Raw genomic sequence first — 27,350 nt, forward strand, 5'->3', positions numbered from 1 at the left:
CTCTGGCCTCCAATCGGGAGGTCTGGAGACACACCATCTATAACGCTGCTACTGCTTTATGGTGAACTTGCCACTGGCTGCCGCTTGAGAGGAGCCCCGAAGAAAAGATACAAGGACTCCCTGAAACAACATCTCAGCCTTGGCCATATTGATCACCATAACTGGTCTACTCTGGCCTCAAATCAGGAGGTCTGGAGACACACCATCTATAACGCTGCTGCTTCCTTTGAGAACGCACACAGGATCACCCTTGAGGAGAAAAGACAACGCAGAAAGAACCATGCCTCGCAGAATATACCTCCTAAGGAGTCTTTCTGCTGTGCCTTTTGCAATCCATTATGTCTATCTTGCATTGGCCTTATTAGCCACCAGCGTGCTTGTAACAAATGTGGATATAGCCTTCCTAAATCTTCATTCGCAAAGCCTAGCCATGAATGAATGAACAATGAGCCATTTGGGGCCAGTGTGCATTGTCCATGTTCACACAGTAGAAACTCCTGCCAAGTGCGGAGCCTCAGCTTGGCTGGAAACTTCCAGCTTTGCTGAGATATCAATGACAAGGCTGTCAGCTGGTGTGAGGAAAGGTCTGTGGGCAAGACAGTGTCTTGCCAGATGCTGATGAGCAGCATGTTCAGCACTCTGCAAGCCTGTCACCTCCCTGCAGCTCTGGGCACATCCCAGAACGTAAATGTAAATACATGAATAATATAAAAACGTACCTCTGTCAGCACCCAAATGTCAGCCTGGCTGTAATCTTTGTCTTGTCCAAAAATCCTGTCATCCTGCAGCCAACTCCTTGTATGCTCTGTCTGGGAGAGGTTTCATTGAGGTCACTCTTGCTGGAGTGGAATCCTCTTTACCCCCTTCAGCGTAAGTGGTGTTTGCTTTGGAGGTGAAAGCAGCCTTCCCCTCTCCTCAATCCCTTACTGCCAATGTGATGTTCCAAGTCATGTACCTCAGAGGTACACAGGTGAGCTGGTAAGCTTGGATAAGGTTTTTTATCTTGTCATGTTAATTAAATATTCCAGTATTAATTAGAGTCTTAATGTTTGGAAAGTAGGACAGCAGAGAAGCACAGAAAGGGAAAAAAGGAATTTCACCAGGATGTTTGGATCTGTCTCACCCCTCCCCCACTCTGCTTATCAGATCTGTCTCAAATAACTGAATGATCCAGGTCACTGCTGCACCATCCCTTGGAGTGTAGGAGCTCAGGAGACATGGCAAAAGACTGACACTTTCTCAAGAAGTCCTCAGCAAACCATGTAAAACAATGTTCCAGCATTTCAAGGTGAAAAGTAAGGAAATAAGTTCCAAAAGGCACATCCTTTTGGGATTAGCTGCTCTGAGCCAGGATTCAAATTCTCTGGATATGGATGGAGCTACAGATGACAAATCTTCTGCCTGCTCCTAAAAGATGAAGGACTTCCATTTGAGCCTCTCTGGAGGAGCTTACCCACTGAGCAGGCAGCTCGTGCAGTTGGATGGTTGCAGGATTCAAGCTGCTCTAGGAGAAGCAGCTGGGATGGACCCTTCCACAACAGTGAGTGGTTCATATGGAGAGGCAGAACTAAGCTCTTGGATCCTGACAGTTTGGGAATACTAAACCAAACTGGACAAAGCTATGCAAGGCCTTACTGTGTAGGCAGACAAGTGTCCCAGCCTGCAGTCTCAGAATCACAGAATATGCTGAGTTGGAAGGGACCCTCAAGGATCTTTGAGTCCAACCCCTGGCCCTGCACAGGCCCATCCTCAAGAGTCACCCCCTGTGCCCCAGAGGATCAGCCAAACCCTCCTGGAGCTCTGGCAGCCTTGGGGCTGTGCCCACTGCCCTGGGGAGCCTGGTCAGTACCCAACCAGCCTCTGGGGGAAGAACCTTTGGCTGAGATCCAACCTGAGCCTGCCGTGACACAGCTCCAGCCATTCCCTGGGTGCTGTCCCTGGTCCCCCCAGGGCCCCTCCTCTGCCCCTGCCCAGGCAGTTGGAACTGCAGTGAGGTCTCCCCTCGGTCTCCTCCAGCTGAACACACCAGGTGCCCTCAGTGTCCTCACACACCTTCAAATCAAGGCCCTTCCCCATCCTCGTTACCTCCTTTGGACACTCTCTAATGACTCAATCTCTTCCTTCCATTGTGTCCCCCTAAACTGCCCTAGTGTTGAGGTGAGGCCACCCCAGGGCAGAGCAGAGTGGGACAATCCCCTCCCTGGCCCGGCTGGCCATGCTGGGCCTGATGCCCCCAGGACAGGGTTGGCCCTCCTGGATGCCAGGGCACTGCTGACTCAGGGCCGACTTTCCAGGGTCAGGAAAACAGCTGTGAATACAAGTTCCTGTGGCAGCCTCTGTGAGTACCTGTGTGATTTGGAAAGGCAGAAAATACTTCACAAATAGTTCTCCCTCTAATTGTATTTTGTCCTTCTTGTTTCACAGTTTGTGATAGGGAAAGTCTTCTCTGGGTCTTGTTTGTCCCTCAGCAGGCAGCACCTGAACCTGTATCATTTGCTGCTTGTTCTCCAGTCAGAAGGGACAGTTCTGTTTTTCTGTGTCTGTGCACGTGATGTAATAGGTAACAGTGCAAAAACTTCAAGTTAATTGCCGAGTATGGGACTTCAATTGAGTTCATTGCACCCACTAGATGAGATTAAATTGCCTTTTTAATCAAACAGGAACAAAGCTGAAAAAGTAGAAGACTCCTTTGCATGGAGTCGGGGGGCTTCAGTGCACTGTGCCCAGGACACGTTGGCATTCTGGGCTGCAAATACATGTTACCAGCTGATGTCCGATTTTTCATCCACCGGTATCTCCCAGCCCTTCTCCTCGGGGCTGCTCTCAATCCCTTCATCATTTATACTGCTGACTGCCCTGACCCACGTGCAGGATCTTACACTTTTCCTTGTTGAACTTTGTGAGGTTCACACTGGCCCCACAAGGTTTTTCCATGCTGGACTTCTGGCAGTGCACAGTGTCCCCATCAGTCAGCAACAATGCTCAGTGAAGAGGATCTGGCTGCTTGTGTCTGTGTGTTTCTTCTCAAGCCTGCACTTGCTTGGTGGGGGAAGAAGGCTCTGAATGTTGCTGTTTAGAGGGTTTTTAGGTCTGAGGGAAAAAACCAGTCTTCTTTTCTTGCATGTCTTTCAAAAGCTTTACAGCTACTCTGGTTTGAGACAGTACCTGTAAGGCTGGCAGTGTTTGAGTAGTTACTGTGACCACACTAGTGGCTCTTCAAAGTACCTGTTCCTGTTGCTTTTCTTCTCAAGAGGGGGAGAGAAAAGGAGCCTTGTCTGACTTGGAATCTCAGGAGTGACTCCTGCAGAGTGCGAGTGGAGCCAAGCCAAGTTTAAACCAACAAGTTCAATTATTGATAAAATTATTTGATGAAAATTTCATTGCAAGTTGCAAAAGTGCCTGAGAAGCCATAAATCAGCCTGTGAAGAACTTCTGCTGGCAAGAGAGAAGAGCTGGGATGGATGTGTTGACAGCACAGTGCTGATGCTGCTGTGAATTGTAGACATAGCCTTGCTCAGTTTGATCTCTTTGCTGTTGATGCACAACACCCTGTTTCTATGGGCATCCTTGGCTCTGTTGGCATTACTCAATGCATCTGTCCCTCTGACCAGTCCCTGGTCCGTAGGAAAAGTGTCCTTTGTGACACATAAGGATGTCTGGTGGTGGTGACATTCTTCTGTCTCTCTCACTAGTGCAGGTGGAGCTTGCATAAAGAGTTGGCTGCTCCCTGCAGTGTGTGGATGCCATAAACCTTCAGTGTTTGTATCACAGAGTGGTGGGTGGGGCAGGTTGTGGCCTGGTCGAAGTGCTGGGCACCACTGAGCAGAGCCTGGCTCCATCCTCTGTGCAACTTCCCCTCAGGTCCTATAAGGACATGGATGAGATTTCCCTAAACCTTCTCCAGGCTGAACAGTCTCGACTCTCCTCATGGGAGAAATTCTCCTTTCATTCAGTCGTCTTAGTGGCCCTTTGTTGGAGACTCTTCAGTGGGGAGCCCAGCACTGGTCACAGCACACCAGGTGTGGCCTCACCAGTGCCAGATCAAGGGAAAGGATCACCACCCTCAACCTGCTGGTGATGCTTCGCCTGATGCAGCCCAGGGTGCAGTGATCCTTCTGCACAGCAAGGACACATTGTTGGCTCATGTTCAACTCAGTGTCCACCTGGACCCCTAGATCCACTCCAATGACATCTCTGGAAACTTAGGGCTCTGCACTGAGATGCTGAAGCATCCCCACCGCTGGTGAAGCAGCTTTTGTGTCTGTTCTGGGCAGGGATATTTTGAATTAAATGCACAGGATGTTTTCTGGACGCTTTTTGGAATGCTACAAGTTGTGCATTAGCATCTGGTGATTTCGTACCCAATAAGGGCTAAAATACATTCTTTGGAAGAATAGCTCTAGCAGGAAGAGAAAAATAAAATTAAAATGCTTCTTCTGTCATTTTATAATTGGAAATCACCCTGACCTAAGAGCAAAAATTAAAGAGAAATGTTGATTAGGACGGGTTTGTTCTCACAGTTCACAATGGAGCAGGACTTGCCCATGGACATCAGCACTTCCTGGTATTTGGTCAGAAAGGGGGCTGGGTGCCCAGTGCCCTGCCATCCCTGCCAGCCTGCCTTTTTCTTCCCATAAAAATTCACCAGTTTGCCAACAGGTAAGATTTTCCAAGTCCCAGGAAGAGTTAACCTGTAGAGTTTTGAATCTTGCCACCAGCCTTAATAGAGCTGCACAATGGAAAAGATCTGTTATCTTTTTCCATTGATCTTGCTGACATGAATTCATGTTGGTCAGGTAGGTTTTTATATTACCAGATCAATAAGTGCCCACATCCAGGATTTCTGTATGGCACATGCCTTAGGAGACAAGTAAACCAGATCTTTCCTTTGGTGTCTTTGATCATATACAAGGTTTTTTATGCTTAAAAATCAACACTGCATAGCAATTTGTTGTACTTGTATGAGGTTTCAGTACCACACTCATCCCAACCCCACAGATGCACAGAGTACACATGGAGCTTTTTTTACAATACTGGCTCTGCTCAGGCTGCCTGCTGCTCCACTTGGTTTGTTTTGCTGTCCAAACACCAGCTGTTGTAACCTGGGCAACTGAAGCCACTCACAATATTGGTGCAGTTGGACACAAATACGAGGCTGCAGGTGGTCAGGGTTGTTCTGGCACTACAACCAGTCCAGTCTCTACAGTCTCAGTACAATAACCTGGGAATACAGCCCCATCCCATTTTTTATATAAAGCTGGTCAAAACAGAAGCAGTGTAGAACCTGTTCATGTCTGCTCTCCCTGCAGAGGGTTTGTAAGGCTCTGTTGGGCTTCCAGTCTTGCTTGATTTGTGCCCATCACTAGCACTGGAGTTCTGGAGTTGCTTGCTCTGAACCACTCTCCATCATATGGAAGTGCCTCAGCTGCACTTTGCCTTTGCTGTTGGTGCTGAAAAGAGAAATTTTCTACATGTGTTGCCCCATTTCCCTTCTGCAGTTTAACTTGAACGGTTCCTTAGCCTAATTCATCCCCAGCTGATCTTTTGGTGTCCAGCAGCCTGAGTTCACCTTTCTCCAGGTGTTCTGAAGTGCTGGTCCTGCCCTTTTCCTGCTGCACTGCTCTTGCGTCTCTGCTTCCATGTCTGGCACAGCACCTATTCCATGAGTCCCTTTTGCTTTCTTTTGGGTGAAATGAGTGTTTTCTGGGCTCAGGCTTGTAGCAGCCATTTCCCTTGGGTGGGTGACATCAGCTCCTGCTCTGCCTTGTGCTAATTTGAAAGGCCTGGTGCCAAAAGAGCTGTGTAAAATGGAGCTGCCTAGGGCTCTATACCCACAGTCTTCTTCTCCAACCAGCCCACCAGCGGCTCAGCCCTTCCTAGGAAAGCAGATACCCTCTTCTCAGAAGGGAGAGGCTGTCCTTTGGAGTCAGCATCCCTCCTTTGGCAGGAGACAGTGGGGGATTTGCTGTCACTGGAGCAGCAGCACCTGTAATGTTGGTGGCACGTGGACTTTCCTGGCAGTTTGCTGTTTGTGTAGCTGAGAAGAGCCTTGCTCGTGGGAGCAGCCCAAGGCCAAGCTGAGAGGCACCACTGCCTCTGCCCGTACCAGCATGTGGTGTTTGGCAGCACCTTTGCTGGCCTCTTCTGTTCCCTCAACCTAAATCTTTGGGCTGGAGGCAACTTGGTCATGCAGTTCCTTACTTGTGTTTCACAGGAGGTCATTCCAAGTGGCAGAAAAGCTCTTTTTGACCTTAAAACCTCTACAGCTCTACAAGCTTTTCCACCAGATAAATTTAATTGGAGAATTGCTCCTGACACTCCTGAGATAGAGAGATTGAGAAGTGGTTTGTGTGTGTAGGATGGAGTAGGGGCCCTTGCCATTCCTTCAGCATGCCCATATCCTAGGGGTTTTTCCTAATTTTATTTCCATGTATTAACATAGAGTTGAGTTGGTTTGTGTTTGCTTTGGTCAGGAAAAATCTGCCTTCTGTAGGATAATAACTTGGACAATTTGTCCTCTATTTGTTACTTCTTGTATCACAGGAGTGTGCAGCTTGTCCTAAGCAGAACATTATCCCGTGCCTGGCCTGCCCCTCAGCCCTAGGCAGCACCGCCTGCACAAACCTGCTGCTCCTCACAGAGGGCTTGGGGGTGGTGTTTAGCCAGGATGAGACACCCAGACTGTTCTGCATGTAGCTTTTGACAGCTGATGCAGTTTGGGCACTCACTGTGGTACAGTCTGTAGGAGATAGGTGTGAGGATGTCATTTCTGGTGAGGGCAGGTCTGAGTCTAATGGTTTAGTATTTCTGCAATAAAGAGTCACCTCAAGTGCATGAGAGTCTACAGAAATAGCTCATGGAAAGCCTCCTGTCCTCCTCAATGGGGCTAAAATGTTCCAAAAAATGGAAATAACTCGGATCAGTGCATGGCTAAGCTCTCTCTCAGTCTACCATAGGGCAGACACACACTAAAGTATGCTGTGGGGATCCATTTGTCATGCCCAGCAAATCCATTGTGAGCAGTTCAATTTACAGATCTCAGGAGAGTTTGATGAAAGAACACGTTATTCTCCTGTGGCAGTTCAGCTTGGTTTGGTTGAACACGTATTCTGGTATATTTTACAAATTTCTGCACTTTAATTGTTTAGCTGTAAGATGCAAATCCACAATCTCCCCCCACTGTTAGGTTTATTTTCATTTTCTCTTGCTTAGACGGTATCTCTGAATGTTGTGTGAAATGTCTTCTGTCCTCTGCAGGACAGCCATAAAGGGATTTTGTTTTAGTCTTACTGTGCCTGCTGGTGTTTCCCTGTGCCTGCAGCCTTCTGGAGAGCCAAACAGTGTGCAAGATTCATTCAGGTTTAGGCATCTAAACTGTAATGTCAGGTGTGAGGTGGGCCTCTGCTGTGGATGGAGCAAGTCTTTCTTTGCTAAAATGAATCAAGCTGAATTCCATCCTTCCTGTCAAATGCACAGATGCAGTGTGTTTCATTGGATTCAAGGGATCTCCGTATGCTCTCTGGATTTGTATTTCTCATTTTTGTCTCGGCAGTAACACAGATTCTTTTCTCTTTCCAGGGTGACTGTTGGATCTGTATGGAGCTCATGTCTACCTCGTTTGATAAGTTTTACAAATATGTATATAGTGTATTAGATGATGTTATTCCAGAAGAAATCCTAGGCAAAATCACTTTAGCTGTGAGTATTTTGTTAAACCTTTTTGTTGAAGCTAACGTGAAGAGTTCAGATCTGTCACTCCATGTGAAGATCTGGTTGGTTTGTGCAGCAGAACTGCTGCTGCTTTTTGCACCATGCTGTGAATGGTCCTTGAGGGTGCTTGAGTATGCTTCCACAGCATACTGCATGGTGGAAAAGCAGGTTCTGGGGTCAGTAATGAGTTCATAAAGAGACCTCAGGACCAGCTTCCTGCTCTGTCTGCTTGAATGTCAGCACCAGCAGCACAGACACCACCCTCCCTGTGCAGAGATTGCTTCGTGTGCACAGGGGAAAGCACTGCTGGAAGCTGTCTCATCCCAAGGAGGTGCCTTAAAAAAAGATGAGCTGTCTCCCTTTTCCTCATTTGTACAGGGAACAAGGAGTTGGGCATTTTTACCCAGGACAGGTGAACCCCACTAGGCTCTGGTCTCAGTGGGTTTCCCACCTTCACACTCGAGGCACTGGGGAGAGGTTGGTGCCTCTGAGTGGGGGCTGAGGTGTGAAGGGAGAGGAATCCCATCCAGGGTATCCAGGTGCAGCCTTACTACGCAGAGCCCCCTTTCTTCCTTTAAGAATCCCTGTAAAATACCCCTTGGCTGTGCCAAAAGGAACTCTTGGTTGGCTGAACACAAGGGCAAGGTCTGGCCCTGCAAAATAAATGTGTGGTTTGGGTCTGTGGTTTTGAAGGGTATCCTGAAATCTCTGTCCTGCTGCTGCCTGTAAAAATCTGCCAGGTCCACCAGGTTTCTGCAGGGGATGCTGGGCCCCTCCAGTCCAGAGAAGACTCTGGCAGCCTCGTGCAAAGACTCCCAAAAGCACAGGAGACTCTTCAGCGAGTGGAGAACCCGACTGATGTTTTCAAGTCCTGGCCCAGTAAAAAGTCAAGGAATGGGAACGGTTGTTACCTACTGAAAAAATACAGCATAGGGCTTGAAATAAGTTACTGTTCAGGATAATTAATATCAGAGATTGTTCTGACTTCACCCCTTGTTCCCCTCTCCCAGAGTGGGATCTTTCCAGGTCACGGGGGATGTGTGTTCACTTAAGCACATCCTCTCTCTTATATCACTATCTCTTTGCAGGAGAAGTTCAGAGAAAAATGCTTTTATTACATGGCATATTACAGGAGTGATATCTCAACATACTGAGTGTTTTTTTCCTCTGTTCTCGGAGCTCCAAAAATTTAATAATCCCAAGGCTCTTAGGACATCTGCTAATTTTTCATCTGTTTTTCTTTCTTAGACTGTGAAAGCACTAAACCACTTAAAAGAAAACTTGAAAATCATTCACAGAGGTGAGTTCACATCTTTTCTTCTTGTCTATGAAAATAATTGCAAGAATTGTAAACAGCTTTTGCTTCAGTCGAAGTGTGAATAGCACATGCACTGCCACAAGTCTGTGCAGCTTTTGCACAGGTGTCTCCAGTGCCTGTTCTGTTGCCCCTTCAGCCTTTGCTTTTTCCATGTAAGTGTGATTTCAGGGTGGTTGGGCATGGGCATCTGCCTCTGCCCCCAGGCCCGGGGCATCTCTGGGACTGCCTCCATCTCCTCGTGCTCCCGCTCAGGATCCTCAGCGAGCGCATCCAGCACCAAGGGGTACAGGCCTTGACCCTCTGCAGCTGCTGCTCCTGAAATCGAAACCTCCAGCTGTGACTTACTGCTTTACATTTCTTTCCCTTGCAGACATCAAACCTTCCAATATTCTTCTGGACAGAAATGGGAATATTAAACTCTGTGACTTTGGCATTAGTGGACAGCTCGTGGACTCCATTGCCAAAACACGGGATGCGGGGTGCCGGCCGTACATGGCGGTGAGTGGGATCAGCTGCTGTATCTGTGGGATCTGCAGGACCTCACCCCCTCCTGAGGCCTGGCTCGGCATGGCCCTGCCTGTCATCAGCCTGTTTTCCATGGGATTACCCCTTTCCCAGATGGAACCGAGCTCTGGATGGGGCGCTGCTGCTGGCAGTGTCAGCAGAGGTGTCCAGGCTGTGGCAAAGTGACCGCATTCCCATTTTTTGCTGGGTTCCTCTGCTGTTGCCAGGGCTGTGGTGCTGGAGTGGAGCTCTGTGCCTTCCAGCAGCTCCAAAAAAACCCAGCACTCAGGGGGAGCAGTGCCGTTGGAGTGCAGGTTTGTCTTGGTCTGCAAGAAATCCATTTACTCTGGTAAGATTATGTCACAGGAGTTATTGCAGAGAAGAATTACAGTGATTATTGCAAACCTCTTTAATTCCAAAGTGTGCCAGAATTTAATTCCAGGGGAATGTGATTCTGGAGAGCGGCAGGAGTAGAGCAGCTGTGTGGAAATTGCTGGGGCTGTCGTGGCTCCTGAGAGTCTGTCCTGCTTGTTTGCTGCCCTCCCCTCCCAGGGAGAAAAGCTGTGGTGGTGAATTTGGAAGCTCTCTGAGGCTTTTAAACACTTCTTCTGTGCTTCAGACTGCTTTGAAAATGCATCTCTGCTCTCATGTGAGCTGAGGGTACCTTGTTCAGGGAGCCATGTGCCTGTTGCTGTCAATGTAACTTTGATTTCAGTGCCCGTATTTAACTTTTGTTACTTATTTATTTATGCTTTATTCTGTATGCTGAAAAATACTGTCTAACAAACTCTCTTGATCTACCACCAAGGAGAAAAAAAGGAAAATATCTCTCTTTTAAGGTACAGTGCCCATCTGGCCCAAGTCACAGCTCTCAGATGGGTTTTATCTGATTGTGATGTCCAAGGCAAACCTGTCTGCCCTGACTGATCTGTGTAAGTGCAGAGTCTGGACTGCAGAGCATTTGACCTTTTTCTCTCACTGCCCTTCTAGCAGAGGTAGAAACTCATTGAGCTGAACAGGATAGCACAGGTGAGATCTGTTCTTGGAGACTGATGCTATGGTGCAGCAAAGTCTGTGCAAGCACCAGACCCACAAAATGTGGTGAAAGAGGGCAGTTTGTTAAATAAAGACCTTGTGAGGCTGGAGAGGGGCCAGAGCCATGTCTCTGCTCTCAACACTCTTGACGAGTGTGTGGAGCTCCTTGCAGGGAAGAGGCTGGGTCGGAGCTGCCCAGTTTGGTGTGTTGGTGAGGTGTGGGATGCTGAGGGCAGCAGCAAAGAGGGGTGGCCAGGAGGGGTGGGAGCCAGAGCAGTGTGAACTATCTGACCCGAGGCTGCTTTTGCATCCCAGACTGCAGGCACTTGGACAGCATGGCTTTGTGGGGTTTGGGCTGTCACTGCCTTGCCCCTACACTCTGAGGTGTGTGTCATATCTGCAGATAGAGCTCTTGAAAAATTGCTGTCACCTTTTCCCCTCCCGAGTTCAGTGAGTGATAATTTCAGGAATTAATGTTCCCCCTTTTCTTAGAGCCACGGGTAGGTGGTTGGCTCTGCTCCAGCAGTTGGTGTAGTTATACCATGACAGTTCCTGGTGTGTCTGTCTGCTTCCTTTCCCTTGGGCTGTGAGTGGGTGAGTGCTTCTATAGCCCCTTGGTTTTCCTTTCTGACGTCTGTCTGTCCATATGCACTCTGCTCTTTGTGCAGCTCCATCGCCAACTCCAGACTTGAGTGGACTTTTAAATGAACAAAAGTGTTCCAGTTCAGTTTGTGTTTTTCAGACCTTGGCATGGCACAGGGTTTGTGGGACAGCCAGCAGCTGGCAAGCAGTGTGGGAGATGACTGGCCTCTTCCCTGCTGCTCTCTGGCCTCAGTGACTCCTTTCCAACTACATGAGCATTTCCATGTACTGGGAAGCCTGGGAAACAGGGAGATGTCCCCAGTGTGCAGGCACATTTGCCAGCTCTTTCTCCAAGCCAGGAGAGGCTGATGTCTGTAGGAATGCTGTGATCAAAGCTGGATATACCTGGGAAGGAGTCAAGCCACCACACTTCTCTCAAAAGGAAAATAGTATTTTTTTTAGTGTAAAATAGGCCAAGAGCAGTAGCTGTGTTCAGCCGGGGAGGCTCTGTTAAGGGCTGCTGGATGCTTCTTCCTGATGAGAGTGTCTTGTTTTGCAACCCTATGACACTTACAGTAATTCCTGCAGCACGAGCACTTGCCCCTTGAAAGAACCTGGAACACCTTGTTCACTGGGGCTAGTCCCCAGAGAGTGTTGGTAACAATAACACTGGATTTTGGCCAGTCTGGCTGTGAGCAGCCTGAGGAGGCAGCAGGAGCCATGTCCAGCTGCCAAATAAGTGCCATGGGTTTGAACCAAAAGTGTTGGAGCTGTTCCCAGTGAGCAGCATCTTGGCCTTGGAGCTGCAGTGCTGGGGAGGTTGTTTTGTTTTTGGCTTTCAGTTCCTCTGCGATTGTTACGGTAAGCAAAGGCCTGTTGGTACCTTATGTTCTCTGACACAAAGGAAGGATTGAGTCCCCAGGCAGCCCATGGCCCCTGGGGCAGCCCCTGGGCCATTCTGAGCCCTCTTCACCCAGATTTGCCCCATGCTGGTGCCAGCGCTGGGGTTTTGCTCCAGGTGAGGTTGGGGTGAGGTTGCTCCTGGCCAGCCCTGTGTCCTCCCCGTGTGCTGCTCCCTGTGATCCCTGCCTTGCCTCTGGCTGTGTGGGTGCTGCTGACAGGAGTGGGCTCTGTGTGCCACACTGACACTGGTGGCCTTTGTGACATTACTGCTTTTTGCCTTCCGAACACTCCAGTGAACCCAGTGTCTGTGTCAAAGAGGAGAGGGGGGAGACTGGAAGTGCTTGGTTTAAGCAGGGGTGGACCCAGCCAGCATGAAGACCGATGTCCTGCCCTGCCCCACTCCTTTGGGACCTCCAGGGGCAGAGTTTGATGGTGTCACCAGTGTCCTTGGTCACTCAGGTCCTTTTCCCAGGTCACCTGGTTGCCATTGCCCTGTGCTTTCCCCCCTTCCCAGGGGCTGCCCACTGTGCTGTCCGTGAGGGCGTGGGCAAGGGGATGTGCAGTGCACAGATACAGAGCAGCCCTCTTGGTGCCAGGGCATTACCCGTGTCCCAGTGAACACAGTCTGTGTGTCCCTGCCTGTGCAGGAGCAGGGGCTTGTGCACAGCCCTGTCTGTGCTCAGGATGTTTTCCTGCTCCTCACTCTCCTCTGGAGAAGGTGGGCAGTCACTGCTGGCATTGGTGTCAAGGCCAGCTGGAGGCTGTGTCCCTGTGTTTGGGTGGCTTGGGCAGGGATCAGACTGTGCACAGAAAAAAAAAATTACCCAAGGAAGGTGACAGTGACAGCTCTGTCCCCTCTCGCCCTGTGCTCATGGAGGGGAAGGCTGTAGGGATGCAGGAGTTCTCTGGATCCTTTTCCCAACTGGAGCCACAGCAAGAGCCTGTTTCAGCTTTGCGTTCCTGACCCAATGCCTAGGTTTCATCGGGCTCAGTCAGTCATTTTTCTGCACAGGCAGGCTGTGGGTTTGAATTCATGCAACTAAAATCCTCTTGGATGTTCCTAAATATTACTGTATGTTGGACATTTTTTTCCTCTTTCCTCTGAAACTTGGAACCCAGCCATAATTTTTTATGACTGAGAAAACAGATCTGGGAGGAGACTGGGAGACATGTGGCCCCGCCCCTCTGCGAGCAGGGCGGGCTGGATCCAGGCTTTCCTGCCTGTGGCATAGGGAGTGCTGGGGAGATGCCTGAGCTGTGAGCACAGCTGTCCCCACTGCTGTCACCGTGTGCTGCCGCTGTCACCCGCGTGCCTTCAGCTCAGAACGTGACCTCTGCTTACTCATCCACTGGCAGAAATCTGGTTTGCTCTCTGTGATACTTCTCCTTTCCAGATGTGGCCCCTGCCATCACATGGTGCAGAGCCCATGCTGAGCAGCCCTGCTGCAGTGCTGAGCTTGGGTCTGTGCCTCGGCATTTCACACTCATCCCGCCGGGTACACGGCAGGATGGGATTTCCCTCCTTACCTGTTTGGATGCTCGGCTGCACAGGCAGTTTGTATCAACCTGGGGAAGCCTGACAGTAGCCACCTGTGTAAGCTGACTGCTTGCCCAGCAGTACTGTGGGCAGGACATGAGGTTTGTGGAGAAGAGTGCTAAAAGTGGGGGATAAAAAACACGTTTTGGCCACTAGGATTTAAGTGGGAAGTGCCTGAAAGTGAGATCTGGGAGATAGTTGCCCTCGGGAGGCATGGGATGTTCAGCTGGCTGCTGCAGGTTTGCTCTGCCTGGGTGGCTGTGCTGGAGTGGCCCAGGGTGGTCCCACAGCCCTGATCAGGTCCCAGAAGGCTGGTTGGAGGCCACAGGCAGCAGAATGGGACTGTCAGGGCAGCAGAGATACCAAGAGGAATGGGCAAGGAACCTTAGGGCAGGGTCAGGTATGGGGAGAGGGAGTGAAGGGCTGTGTAGGTCCCAGGTGTGCAAGTGTGTGTGCAGGTCCTCCCACCCTCCTGGAGCCCATTTGGCCCTCAGCAGTGGAGCAGGCAGGACACAGGGCCATGGCAGGAGCAGGGCACAGCACCTGCTTTGGGACTAGGGACTCCAGTGTTCATGGAATGCAAAAGCTCCTGTTTCCCATAATATGGGAAGGATTGGAGTCAGGACTGGATCTGGGGGTGAGGGTTGTGCTTTTCAGGATCAGCCTTCATCAGGTGATGAGGCCAGAAAGAGAGGCATTGGAATGCAGCAGGGGAAGTCTCCTGATCCTGCACTCAGACTGGTTGAACAGAAGAGATCTTTAAGAAACCAGATTATGAGGCTCACACTGTGATGACTGCAGCCTGGCCTTGCCACACGATGACTCACCTTTGCTATCTGCATGTTACGTTTGATTTCTGGTTAGGATGCGTGTGACTTCATCTGTAGACACCTTGGTTCCCTTTCTCTGCTGCATCACAGAATCCTCTAGGATGAGAAGTAGTTCCTTTGCTGTGCTTCCTTCTGGACTCCTTTCAGTGTGTGTTTGGAGCTGGCCTGTTGGTTAGGATTTATGGCTGTGGAAAAATAACTGGGCAGTTCAGTGTTTGGTTCAGTAACAACTTCAAGGACCTGCAGAGCTTCCCTACCAAAACTCTGGGCCCTTGGTGAGGTTCTGTGAGAAAGTTCCTTGATGGGCCTGAAACACCTGACAGCCCTTTAACACAGCCCTTGGCAGCAGCAGTGGGGATGGCGTTGATGTGTCAAGCCCTGGGGTGCTGGACGTTGACCTTCCAAAATAATGCCAGACAGTGAAGATCTCCAAAGTCTTGCATTAAAGGTGCCTCTTCAGCTTCTGGAGAATTTACCACCATGAGGTTGTCCTGGTCATAAATTTTGCTCCTAATACTATTTAGTACGAGTAAGTCCTGTATTAGTGGCTGGCTGTGGGCTCTGGTTTCTGCTCTGTTTGCAGAGTTAAGGAGCCCTGTCTTTGCCACACCCCTTTCCCCAGCAGGTACTTTCTGACTGATGCAGTCACCTCTTGTGCTTTTCTTTGAGGAGATTAGGGACTGAGCATCTTATTTCCCTTAAGGCAGATTGGCCTGTGTTTTATGGCTGGGCTATAACCCCCTCATATTTTCAACATCCTTTTACAAATGTAGACCCTGAAACTGTGCAAACTCCGTGTTTGTCTCACCTGTGGTGTCTGTAACAAGAGCAGCAGCTCCCAGAGCATCGCCCCGGCCACACACCCGAAGTCTTGATGCTCCTTCAGGATTTCCTGCACTCCTGTTCTACCCTAGGGGCCTCTGTCACCCCAGAGTGCTGCCTTTTCTGCCTACTCCAGTGAGTCAGCAACCAGCCAGAGCCCAGCTTACCGAACACTCCAGTCTCACATAAGGGCTCTCTCTCCAGGAGCCCTTATGTACCATGCTAGCAATAGTTTTTGTAATAGGCAGAATTTAGCAACACTAATTTTATATTTTCATGGATATTATTAGCAGTAGGCTAAGGAAGGCCACCTTTGAGGTCCCACTATAAATCTTTCCCACTCAACACATAACAGTTGCACTCTGAACTCTTATCAGTGAAGCATTTACTGATGCAAATTATTGATGCTTGAGTTAGTTGGGGTCCAGACCATGCCCTGCACTAGTCCAGCTTTATTACAGGCACATTTACCTTTTCTAACAAGACAAATAAGGTCATTGCACAGTTTCAGGGTCTACATTTGTAAAAACACAACAGGACCTGTTTACCTTCAATAATGTTCCAACCTTTCTGTGCCTAGTAAGTGTCCCCTGTCCACCAGTCCATCACTTTGCTGCTGTTGAGAACAACAAATTCAGGCAGGGTTAGGGAAAGCCAGCTGGGAGGGGATGGTGATCCCATGCGAACTGGCATCTCCACCTGGAAAATACTGCTGGAGAAGCTTTTCAATGAAACATTCTCTCACAGCAAATATGTAAAGGAAATAGGAGAGGAGGAAAGGCCATTCTCTAGAAATATGATCTCTGCTGATAATCTCTGGTCAGTCACAAGCTTTGTGGCTGGCCTGGGTGAGGGGGAGGGACAGGAACTCAGAGAACAGAGGGGATTTTGGAAGGAACATCTGAATTCAGCGTCCAAGGAGGGACGAATGCTTTGGCTGAAGTATTTTTTGACAATACTACTCTGCTCTCCTGTAGGTGCAGAAGTGATGCACACAGAGCTCGGGTCACTGCTGCTGTCTTGGTGAGGGGGACTCAGGAGCTGGGGGCAGTGGCAGATTCAGCCAGCAGAGGCAGAAGAACTTGTGTTCTCCACTGCCCTGGCAGCTCTTCCCTCGTCACACCGTGTGTCCTTTGTTCTACTGTGTCACTCCCTGGCCAAGGAGCTGGGTCTCCTCCTGTGACCAGGGCAGGCTGTGGCACAGGATCCTGTGTGACCCCTGGAGCAACTGGCACTGCCATACAGAGAGAGAACACAGTGTCATAGGTTTGTCCTTGGTCACCTGGTGCTGGAGAGGAGAGTATGACCTTAGAAAAGGTTTTTACCCAGCACAGTGACTGTGATGCCTCAGTTGCTCCTGTGAATGACTCACATCTCTGCTCTTAGGCACTGAGGTCACCCGTGAGGTCCTACATGCCCAGGAGGGGATCTCAAAGCTTATTAGGCTCCACATGAAATGACCTCACCTCTAGCAGCCAGCAGAAGATTTTGGTGTCACCAACTGGGGCTGTTCAGCTTGGAAAAAAGCAGGTTGTGTGGAGACCTCATGTTATGACCCACCCCAGAAGGGGAGGGTAACCCAGGTTCTTGTTAATAAATCCCTTGGTGTGGATAAGAGTGAATGATCAGTGTTTGTAAATATATATATGTAGGATTTATTTTAGAATGGTTTTGTTTCAAAGGAAAACAGGTATGCAGCTGTTTTGGTTGTTATCATCTATAGTAATACAGCAATATTAAATCATAAAAATAACACTTAAGGAAATGTGTAAGGAAAGGAAGAGAAAGGATAAACAGGGAAAGATATATATATATAGTAATCACCTGCTGGATCCAGCAGTGAAACTTGGTAGTTGCAACTTCCATGTCTGTTGGTTGAAGTGGTGGTCTTGCTCTGTTGGGGGTGTGGGAAGCATTGCCCTCTCCCCCCAAACTCTAAGATTTCATGAGTAATTATACACTACAGGCTCAGGTGGGAATGCCTTGTACCTCCCCTGGGTTGGGGAGTTTTACAGTGGATGGTGTCATGGGACATGTCAGGAGTCTCTGAGACCTTCTAAGACCTTACAGCTTCGTGTTACATTAGCATCAATTATGGTCCAGCATGGTCTAAAATCTGAGATGAATAGCCCAGGGTAGGTGTGAAATGTCTTCAATGCTCCCTGAGGGGTTTTCACAGCAGAGTCATCATGTAAGGGAGGACATTGGCATGGTAAGAAGGATTATCCCACCTTGCAGAATTTGCTTTTTATCAACCTCTTCCCTTATCTGGAAATCCAGTTTGTAGCTTCAGGTGTGCACACCCTTCTGCACCCAGGACAGCTGGGCAATGGCACCCACTTATCTCATCTGAAGGTCTTTTCACAGTAGGCATATTCAGAGAGGGGTGGGCTTTGCTCGATGAGCAGCTGTTTCTTTGCAGTTTGACAAAAGTCTTTTGGTGATCATTAACCATTTCAATCTCTGACACCTCAGAGCACCTTCCAGGATCTGAAGGGGCCTACAAGGAAGCTGGAGGGGGCCTGTTCACTGGAGTGACAGGGCAAGAGGGAGTGGCTTCAAACTGACAGAAAGCAGGCTTGGATTAGATATTAGGAAGAAATTCTTCCCTGTGAGGGTAAGAGGCCCTGGCACAGGTTGCCCAGAGAAGCTGTGGCTGCCCCATCCCTGGGAGTGTCCAAGGCCAGGTTGAACAGGACTTGGAGAACCTGGTTTAGTAGAAGGTGTCCCTGCCCATGGCAGAGGTTTGGAACAAGCTGGTCTTTAAGGTCCCTTCCAACCAAAACCGTTCTGTGATCTTCTGGGAGATGGAGGGCTGGTGTGAGCATCTCCTAGCCAGGTGAGCGCTCAGGCTCTTATTCAGCCTTACAGAGTCTGAACTGCCAGCTCAGCCCAGCAGGGTAGTCAGGGAGGGGGCTCACAGGAGTAAAAACGTTTTGAGGTCTCAGTGAGCGGGTGAGGGGAGATGTGGGGGGACAGCCCTGTAGGAAGAACAACTTGCTTTTCGCTGTACGAATATTCTCGAGAAATACAGCAATGTGAAAAGTGAGTGACAATGTTCTCCTTACTGAACAGAAGAACTTCCCAAACCAGTTATTGATGGTCCGAAGGATGGTTCCCATTGCTGCTGGACTTCATTTTACACGTGTTTCAGTGTGAGAAGTTAGTCTTCGTGGCAGGCTGGCAGCTTCCATTTCACATCTCTCTGTTCCTGGGTTGGAGCAGAGGAAGAGTTTGTATCATGTAGAATTTTTCTGCTTTTTGTATTGCAAAAATACAGCACTTTCTGGTCATTCTTTGCTCCTGGTAACCTTTTACTTCCTTTTAGTTTAGGGATGCATTGACCTAAGTAGAAAAGAAGTTTGTTGTGTACTTTTTATTGCTGTGGAGGCAGTTTTGAATTTGTGGTGCATGTGGGATAAAATTCCCTGATTACATAACCAGTGAAAACCCAGATCTGAGCTTCAAGAATTGGGTTTTCTAAGAAATGCAACTTTACTCTTTAGCTACATGAAGCAGCTCAGGAGTACAGGGAGTCCTGTGTGCATCTGTCCTTGTGTCTCAGCCTGAGCTGCAGGTGTTTGTGTAGCTGGGTCTTGGAGAAGAGGGAGGATAACCTGAACCATGTGTGTTTGCTTACCTGGGGTTTGGAGGGCAGTGAGGATCTGTGCTGCTCACTGCTCATTTTTCAGTCAAAATGCTGGTGCCCAGGTGAACACTGAACCAGAGAGAAGTCCCATGGCAGCCTGTACCCTTCTCTGATGCATCCATACTCTGCCCCTTCACCCCATCAGCACAGTCCAGAGGTGGGTCTTCACCTCAGCCATTTCCTTTCCTGCAGGACACCTGGCCTGAACCAGGCTTTGTGTGCAGCCCTCACTCCAGGTCCCCAGAGTTCACATGGTGACTCTTCCTTAGTTGGTGTTAGTTGCTCCCATGTCATCTACTTCCTGCTTCCCATTTGGATGGGATTTTCTTTGGTCTATCCTGCTTTCCCTCTAACTGTGCCACCATGGTCTAGGGCCACGTCCCCAGTGCTCTGCTCAGTGGAAGTAGAAGGCTGCCCCTCATAGGTGCCTGAGACAACCAGCTCTGTCTCACCAGTGCCACCCATCCCACCAGTCCCTTTGAGCAGTTGGGCCCTGCCCAGAATGGTTGTTTTCTGTGCAGTCCCCTCCTTCACTGTGCTATGTGGAGAGTGAGTCCTTTATCTGCAGCTTGGAACTGCTCTGCTGTGGATCTGTGCCGTGGATCTGTGGTGTGGGGGGTCACAGCACTGGCAGGGCCAGCATCCCCATAATGTGGTGTGGCCCTGTGCTGGCTGGTCCCTGGTGGCAGCCTCTAGACATGGTGATGTGTCCCCAGCAGCGCTCAGGGCAGGGCCACCCGCTGCCATTCCCACACACCAGTGTCTGTCACATGGGGTATGGGACTAAAGAGACAGTCCTCTGGCACAGGGAGGTCCTTGTTTTCCAGCAAGGTGACTCTGATTTGCTTGGTGGCAAGGTACCTGCCAGCTGTGGAATCCATCCTCTATTGCCAAAATGCTTATGGGCAGTGGCCATGAGCCCAGAGAGGTGCCTCACATGGTGGGGACAGTGGTTCATAGTGCCCTGCAGCACAGGGAGCATTGACAGAACCATAGAACCCATAGGTTTGGATTTCAAAGATTACCTGGTCCAGCCCTGCTACTCACTAGACCAGACTGCTCCAAGCCTAATCTGACCTGGCCTTGAACAATTCCAGGGATGAGGCAGCCACAGCTTCTCTGGGCAACCTGTGCCAGAGTCTCAATACCTTCATTGTAAATAATTTCTTCCTTAAATCTAATCTGAATCTACTCTCCTTCAGTGTAAAACCATCACCCTTGTCCTGTCACTCCAGGCCCTGGTAACAAGTTTTTTTGTCTTTCTTATAAGCCCCCTTTATATATTGAAAGGCCAGAGTAAGGTCTCCCCAGAGCCTTCTGTCCTCCAGGCTGAACACCCTCAGCTCTCTCAGCATGTTCCATAGCACAGGGGCTCCAGCCCTTGGATCATTTTTTGCCCTTCTCTGGACTCACTCCAGCAGCTCCATGTCCCTCCTGTGCTGGGGACTCCAGGGCTACAGGCAGCTCTGCAGGTGGGGTCTCACCTGAGGGGGCAGAGCAAGAAGGAGTGGGACAATCCCCTGCCTTGGCCAGCTGGCCACAGTGTTGTGCCTGAGGGACAGGGAAGGGATAGCTCCGTGTGTCTCACACCTACTGTTGCTGCTGGAGCCAGGAAGGCAGGAAGAGCCCCTGGTGCCTGGCAGGAGGGGTTGGAGGTGAGAGCTCTGCTCCGAGGGAAGCCAGGGTGTTACAGGGCTGCAGGCACAGCAGAGCAGTTCTGGGAGAGCCCTTGGGCTGGTGGAGCCTGGCTGTTCTGGGCCCTGAATTCCAGGAATGCTGGAGGGGCTGTGTGGGGTCATAGGCAAAGAAGGCTGCTGGGGGTTGCAGGTCCATCACACTGCCTGTGGCATTGAAACAGAGCGTGGTGGACACAGCATCACTCGTGATGACAGTCCCTGGAAGCTGCTTTTCAGCCTGTGACAGGGGACAGGGAAGTGCCTGCCAGGCCACGTCCAGTGCTGGTCAATTATTAATGCCATGTTCTTCTATCCAGCTCCCTACTGCTGGCATCTTCTGTTTGGTTTCTCTTTGACCTTTTGGGCTGTTCACAGAAACACATTGCTGAGAGCATTTTGACTTTTTTTGTACCCATGAGGTGATGTTATTCTGTGTGTTACCTCAGAGGACAACTTTGATTTGTAAGTCTGAGCTCCTCTTGTCCTTCCTGAGCCAGAGTACAACCCAGTGCTCACCCATGGGCTAATCCCTGAAATGTTTTGCTTCTTACTGAGATATCCAGTGACCTCCTGAAACATCTAAATATATCTGCATGTTGAGTGTTTTCTGCTTATCAAACCATCCTCCTCTCAAATAAGCAGGGACTGGGAATGCACATTTTCCATTCAGATCCTCCCACAGAGTTGTAGAGAAGTTGTCATTGCATTTCTGTTCCCTGTATTTAAAGCAATGGATGCTCTGTTAGCTCTTGATCCCTTCCCAGCTGTCTGGCATTCTGTTGTACCCAGTATGAGAAGTCTGGACTTCTGAGGGAAGGCCGGAGTTGGCTTGAGGAGGCAGCAGCACGGGGGTACCTGCAGTGCAGACATGATAGGTTTTGACTGAGCTACAAGACGAGCATATGAAGGGCTGATGGTTGTTTTAAGAGAGTTGAATTTTAGTGATTTTATTATTTTACCCTCCCACCAGAAGTATTGGAACATCCATCCAGGTCATGAGAGGAATAACTAATGTATGAGCTTAAGCTGAATGGAAACCACAACCAAAGAAAAAACCAGCAAAGGGCAGAGCTTGGAGGGTGGGATGGGCAGGATGTTCTGGGTATGGCCTTGGAAGCCAGCCTGGTTCAAAGCAGATACTGTAACTGAAAGTGAGTATGACAAAACATATCACTGGCCCTGGGAAGGTGATATCCCAGGTACTGAAGAGCAGTGGACACAGGGAGGCTGTAGGAGAAGCCACCTGCAGAACCACTGCAGCTTGGCAGAACCTTCTCTGGGGCTGTGGGCATGCATGGCCTGGGCAAGTTTCCTTGGAGAAGGTGCTGGTAGCTGAGGGAAAGGGAGAAGTCTGGCAGCAGTCACAGCAGGGGCGGCCACATGTGGGTGGTGGGCTGCAAAGAGGATTGCTGGCAGCATGGCAGAGCAGTCAGGAATGCCATGAGGCATTCCCATGGGATCTGGGAGGTGTCTGCTCATGTGGTGAGTTGACAGTAAGTTGTCTGCTCACTGGAGCGTGGAGGTTGCACTGAAGGACTTGGTTCATTGCATGGCACTCTTCAGCTGCATCTGCCATGACACTGTAGTAAAATGTAGCTTACAAAGCAGCCGGGGCTTTCAGAGTCCTGTACCTCATAATTTTTATTGCAACTTGGGTATCTTTATTATTGTTGTAGCCAAAACTGAATGAGACCCTGTTTCTTTTGATGTTTTAATTATTATATTTTTTACTAAAGAAGGCAGACTGATGTTTCTCATAAGCTGACATGCAAGGCATAAAGATTTCTTTTGCTGTTATCCTCTCTGGATAACTTGCTTTTTAGGTGCAAACCTCCCATGTCTGGCTAAATATTGTTTTCTATTGAAGATATTTTGGATATCTGAAGACCTTGTAATATCATAATTGCCTTCAAGGGATGACCAAACCTTGTAAAGAGGAGCTGTTCTTAAAATGCACTGTTTTTATTACGTGTTGAGATTTGGCAATCAGCAGCCAGCTGGGGAGAAGAGTTCGGTAGATGCTGCTAAGCCTCGGGATGGTGGATGAGATGTTGATTCCAAACCTTGGGAACAACTTGGCTGTGAAAACAGAGACTTCATGTTAAAGAAATCCCAGAGTTGAACAAAACTAAATAAATAGACAGTCACCATTATTCAAGGTGCTTGTGCAAAAGGAAAAGAAAACAACCAAAAGATTAGACTGTGATAAATGGCCATTTCCCATCACCTCTTCCACTACACCTCCATAAAGTCAGTGTTTTAAGCGATTCCTTAAGACATTTCTCTGCTGGGGTTGAAGGTCTGCCCTGGCCAAAAGTTTGCCTCTGGAGCTGTGCCAGTCTCTGCCTTGGTGGGACAGACTCAGAGTTTCTGATAAGCTTGCAAATGCTTCTCATTGCTTCCTGCATGGCACAGTGCTTGACTGAACCTTCTTCCCGTTTCAGCCGGAAAGGATAGATCCCAGCGCCTCCAGGCAAGGCTACGACGTCCGCTCAGATGTCTGGAGCTTGGGGATTACATTGGTAAGTGGGGATTTGACCCCTTTCCTGCTGGGGAGCCTTGGTGCCCTTTGCAGTGGGATGGTATCACACATGGGAAGCCCAGCCCAGCTCCAAGCCCAGCCCAACATGTTTGCATGTTGTGATTGAAATGGGCACTTCCTGGCTCAGGAACAATCTAAATCCCATCCAGGCAGATGGTTCTCCTGAACCCCTGCAGATACCTTTGGCTGCAGCTGTATTTTGCAGCGAGCAAGATGTGAGCAGGGAAGAGGTGTTGGACTGTAAATGAGTTTTGTGTTCAAAGTCTGAGCTGAGGAGGGATGGTGAGTGTGGTGGTGCAGGGCAGAACACCCAGCCTGTGGGAATAAGCATCTGACAGCCCTGGCAGCTGCTGTACTTTGGCTGCACAGAGACTTTGTTTAATCCTGGATTCTGGTATTCTGATTCCTCACTGGCTTAACCACAGCACTGCAAGATGCACACACTGATGCAGTGAGAAACTTTTACCTTCTCCAGGTGGTGAAGCGGAAGAGAAAGCAGAAGCAATAACTTATGAACTAGTAGCTTCTGTCTTCCCCACTGATGTTTTAAAATGCTCATTTCCATTGTCCTGTGAGGAGCAAGGAGTTGGACTTGGTGATCCATGTAAGTCCTCTCCAGCTTAATATATCCTATGATTGTATGATTCTCATTATCCATTTTCTCTGGTAGTTGTTAGGATGCTTGGAGGATTTTACTCTCCTACACTGGTTTGTTGTACAGTCAGTGGCAGATGTGGAGGCATGGCCTGGCCAGGCTAAATCTGGCCGTGCTCCTCACACAGGCAGCATTTACTGCTGGGTGAAACCTTCCCTCCTCTTAGAACCATACAGGGAATAGGATGAAGAATCTCATCTAAGCCTTCCTTTTGAGTGTCCTTGCAGACATTCTGTTGCCCTGACTGAACTTAACCTCATGTAAACCTGCCTGGTGCTGTTGCTGTCTCCCTGCAGTACGAGCTGGCCACGGGGCGGTTCCCTTACCCCAAGTGGAACAGTGTGTTTGACCAGTTGACACAAGTAGTGAAAGGAGACCCACCACAGCTGAGCAACTCAGAGGAAAGGGAGTTCTCCCCCAGTTTCATCAACTTTGTCAACTTGTGGTAAGTGTGTCCTGCTGAAAGCACTTGGGCTTGTTTTGTCACTGCTGGGTATTTGACAAGGGTCATGTGCCCAGCACCTCCTGGCTTTTTTTCATGTTCCTGCACCAGCATGAGGGTAAGGACCTCTCACATTTCAGTGGTTTGTAGGTGATGGGGGACTTGTCCAGGTGGCAGCTGAAGGGCAGACATTGGAAACTGCTCTTCAGGGAAGGGGTGAGGAGAAAACCTCTGAGTGGCTGTGCTAAGGAGAGGCATGGTAAGACCCATGGTAAGAGGTTTGTGTGAGCAGATAGGGGCCTAGCCTGTGCATTCTGTTCCTTGTTGTCACAGAGCCTTGGGACAGACCTGCTGTTTGCCCTTTCTTCTGCAGTTTGAAGCCAGAGACACTGGGCAGCATTGTCCCTTTATCGGGCAAAAAGGATCTGTACTGTCCTGCCTTTGCCTGGCAAGGCTGGGAGCCTTCCTGCCCACTTCTTGGGCTGGGCTCAGCACAGTGACTGCCAGGACCTGTGGCTGTGGCTTGCTGGGTTGTTGGCTTCACGCCTTGTGTGAATTGAATGTTGAGATCAAGACTGGAGATGGTTTTCTGCAGGCAGGGCCTCTGCAGCCCTGTGTGGAGGATCTGTGGTGCTGCTAAGGGGAGCTTGGGGAGTCTCCCCACCTGCCAGAGCTGTGGGGTCCTGCTTAGGGTAAGGGCTGATTGGGAATTTTCTGGTGAAGCATTTTTCTATCTAAATGAGAAAGGTGGTCAATATAATTTTGTTAACCAAAGCACAGGTGAGATCCATCAGTGTGACCTGCATTTGTCTTCTGGGACCTTCTGCCTTGAGCAGACCAGGTGATGGACATCCCCAGCACAGGGGTGGCCACCTCAAAGCTCTGTGACACAGGAAGGCTCAGCACTAGACAATTTCAACTTTCAAGAGGTTTTGTTTCAGAACTTTCCATCCTCTGGAGGTGATTTTTGGGTTTGGATTGTAGTCCAGTTCAGAATTACAAATTTTTAAGGAGGCCAGCCCCCTGTGAGGAAGACCTGGTTATTGTTTTGGGGATGCAGAAAATCAAGCATCAAGATGGTTTGTTGCTCAGAAGTTTCTATTTTTCAGTCAAAACTGAAACTGCAACTGTAGCATTTGCTTAGAAAGGTCAGAATTGCTTTCCTCGTGTACAAAACAAGCACTGGTGTGTTTCCACATAGTTCTCCATGGAGATGCCATATCATCAGACTTTGCAAAGCCAGGAACTTGCTGTGGTGCCCTGTGAGTTTGGCTCCAAATCATCCAGCAGAGGAGCCTGTGCAGCATCTCCATTAAACAGCCATGTCTTTGGATGCAGAACCATGGAATGGTTTGGGTTGGAAGGGGCCTTAAAGGCCACCCCATTCCAAGCGCCTGCCATGGGCAGGGACACCTTCCACCAGACCAGGCTGCTCCAAGCCCTGTCCAACTTGGCCTTGAACACTTCCAGGGATAGGGCAGCCACAGCTTCTCTGGGCAACCTGTGCCAGGGCTCTACCAGCCTCACAGCCAAGAATTTCTGCCTAATAAACTGATAAAACTACCATCCCCCTTGTCCTGTCACTTCCTGCCCTTGTAAGAAGTCCCTCTCCAGCCTTGCTGTAGGTCTCCTTTAGACCCTGGAGGGGGGCTCTATGGTCTCCTCAGAGCCTTCTGTTCTCCAGACTTATCAGGTCAGTTTGTATTTCCACCCCCTTTCCCCTTCCTGGGGCCGCTACTCCGGATCACACACAGCACACAGAGCCCGGGGCAGATTTCAGCCTGATTCTGGGTTTTGTTTAACCTGGTTTTGTAAATAATCTGACTTCTGCCTGGAGTATTAATGGGGTCTTCATAGCAACACTGCAATAAATATTTCTCATAATAACCTTTAGTTTGGTGCAAACAGTGATCTGTGGGGTTACTAAGCTGGCAGGTCAGGTTCCCAAAGGCTGTGTGGTGGGTGATGACATAAACATCCCACAGATGTGCATCTAAGCGTCTTCTGGGTTTGTGCATTCAAGAGTCAGGAAAAATGTCGAAAGAGAGTCCTGCAGTATCACTGCTAGGATAGATCAGTGAGGAAAGGATATTGTCATAGAATCATGGAATCACAGAATGGATTTGGTTGGAAGAGATCTTAAAGCTCACCTGGTTTCACCACCTGCCACAGGCAGGGACACCTTTCCACTGGACCAGGTTGCTCCAAACCCCGTCCAACCTCGGCTTGAACCCTCCCAGGGATGGGGCTTCTCTGGGCAAGAAACATTTATTGAACATTTCAGTGTTAAAGAGTTCCTGATATTTCTTTCAGCACTGTGAATGCCTAGGTCGAACATTTTTCCCCTTCAGCCCAACTTCCTGAATTAGAGGCTTATCTGGAGTCCCACTCCTGGAACTGCTTCCTACAGCAGTTCAATTTTCTGCTCTGAAGTCTCCAGTCTGTGCTTGGCTTCAGCAGCTATGGAGCCCTGAGCTCCTGAGGATCAGGATCCTTGGAACTAGAGTTCCTGTGCAGTAGTGTGTGGCTTCTGGTGCTGCCAGTGGCCACCCCAGGCAAGCAGCTTCACATTGAGCTGGGAAAGGAATGAGAGATTTCTCAGAGTGCTTTAGGAAAGGGTGTGTGGACATTTGAGAGCAAAGCTCGGTCTGTGAGCTCAAGTTTTGCTTTGTTGCCTTACAGGTGTTGCAGGAGCAGATTGGAGCCCCCAGAGAGCCTTGATGGGGTCAGGCAGGGAATTACTCTGGGGTGGCAGAAGCCTGGAGAGGGCTGTGTGGGACCAGTCACTGGTTTTGTGCCCCCTCTGCCCCACAGGCTCTGGTGACCCTCAGCTGCTCCATGGGGTGGAGCTGTGGTGTGTGCTGGAGTGTGTGCTCCACTGTGGTGGTGCTGGAGATGGAGAAAGGCCCAGCCAGAGCTCCTGGGGATGGAAATGCAGCTGTTGGGAATTAGAGTGACTCCCTTTGTTTGGGAAAGGTGCCATATCCACCCATTCTCTTCTCAGTGGTGCAGCTCTGGCTCCTGGGGCAGGGGCTGTGGTGTCAGTGTCACCCAGTCCATCCCCTCTCTCCACCATGTCCCCTGGGACAGGGCTTTGGTGGCCTTTGGTGCCACTCACTGGCCCCTGCCCACACAGCTGGGATGC

At 49.6% G+C, this 27,350-nt stretch overlaps 1 protein-coding gene across 1 annotated transcript in view; it reads left to right on the forward strand.

Annotated features, from left to right (window-relative positions):
- Positions 1-27,350, forward strand: part of MAP2K4 (mitogen-activated protein kinase kinase 4) — a 48,654-nt gene that overhangs the window by 19,518 nt on the left and 1,786 nt on the right. The window contains exons 4-8 of the mRNA XM_029960024.1: positions 7,579-7,698; positions 8,959-9,010; positions 9,399-9,526; positions 23,011-23,088; positions 24,060-24,208. Coding sequence (XP_029815884.1) covers positions 7,579-7,698; positions 8,959-9,010; positions 9,399-9,526; positions 23,011-23,088; positions 24,060-24,208 — 527 coding nt within the window. The remainder of the gene's footprint in view (positions 1-7,578; positions 7,699-8,958; positions 9,011-9,398; positions 9,527-23,010; positions 23,089-24,059; positions 24,209-27,350) is intronic.

Source organism: Manacus vitellinus, unplaced genomic scaffold, assembly GCF_001715985.3.
Source record: "Manacus vitellinus isolate BGI_N305 unplaced genomic scaffold, ASM171598v3 scaffold_24_pilon, whole genome shotgun sequence".
Classification (NCBI taxonomy): Eukaryota; Metazoa; Chordata; class Aves; order Passeriformes; family Pipridae; genus Manacus; species Manacus vitellinus.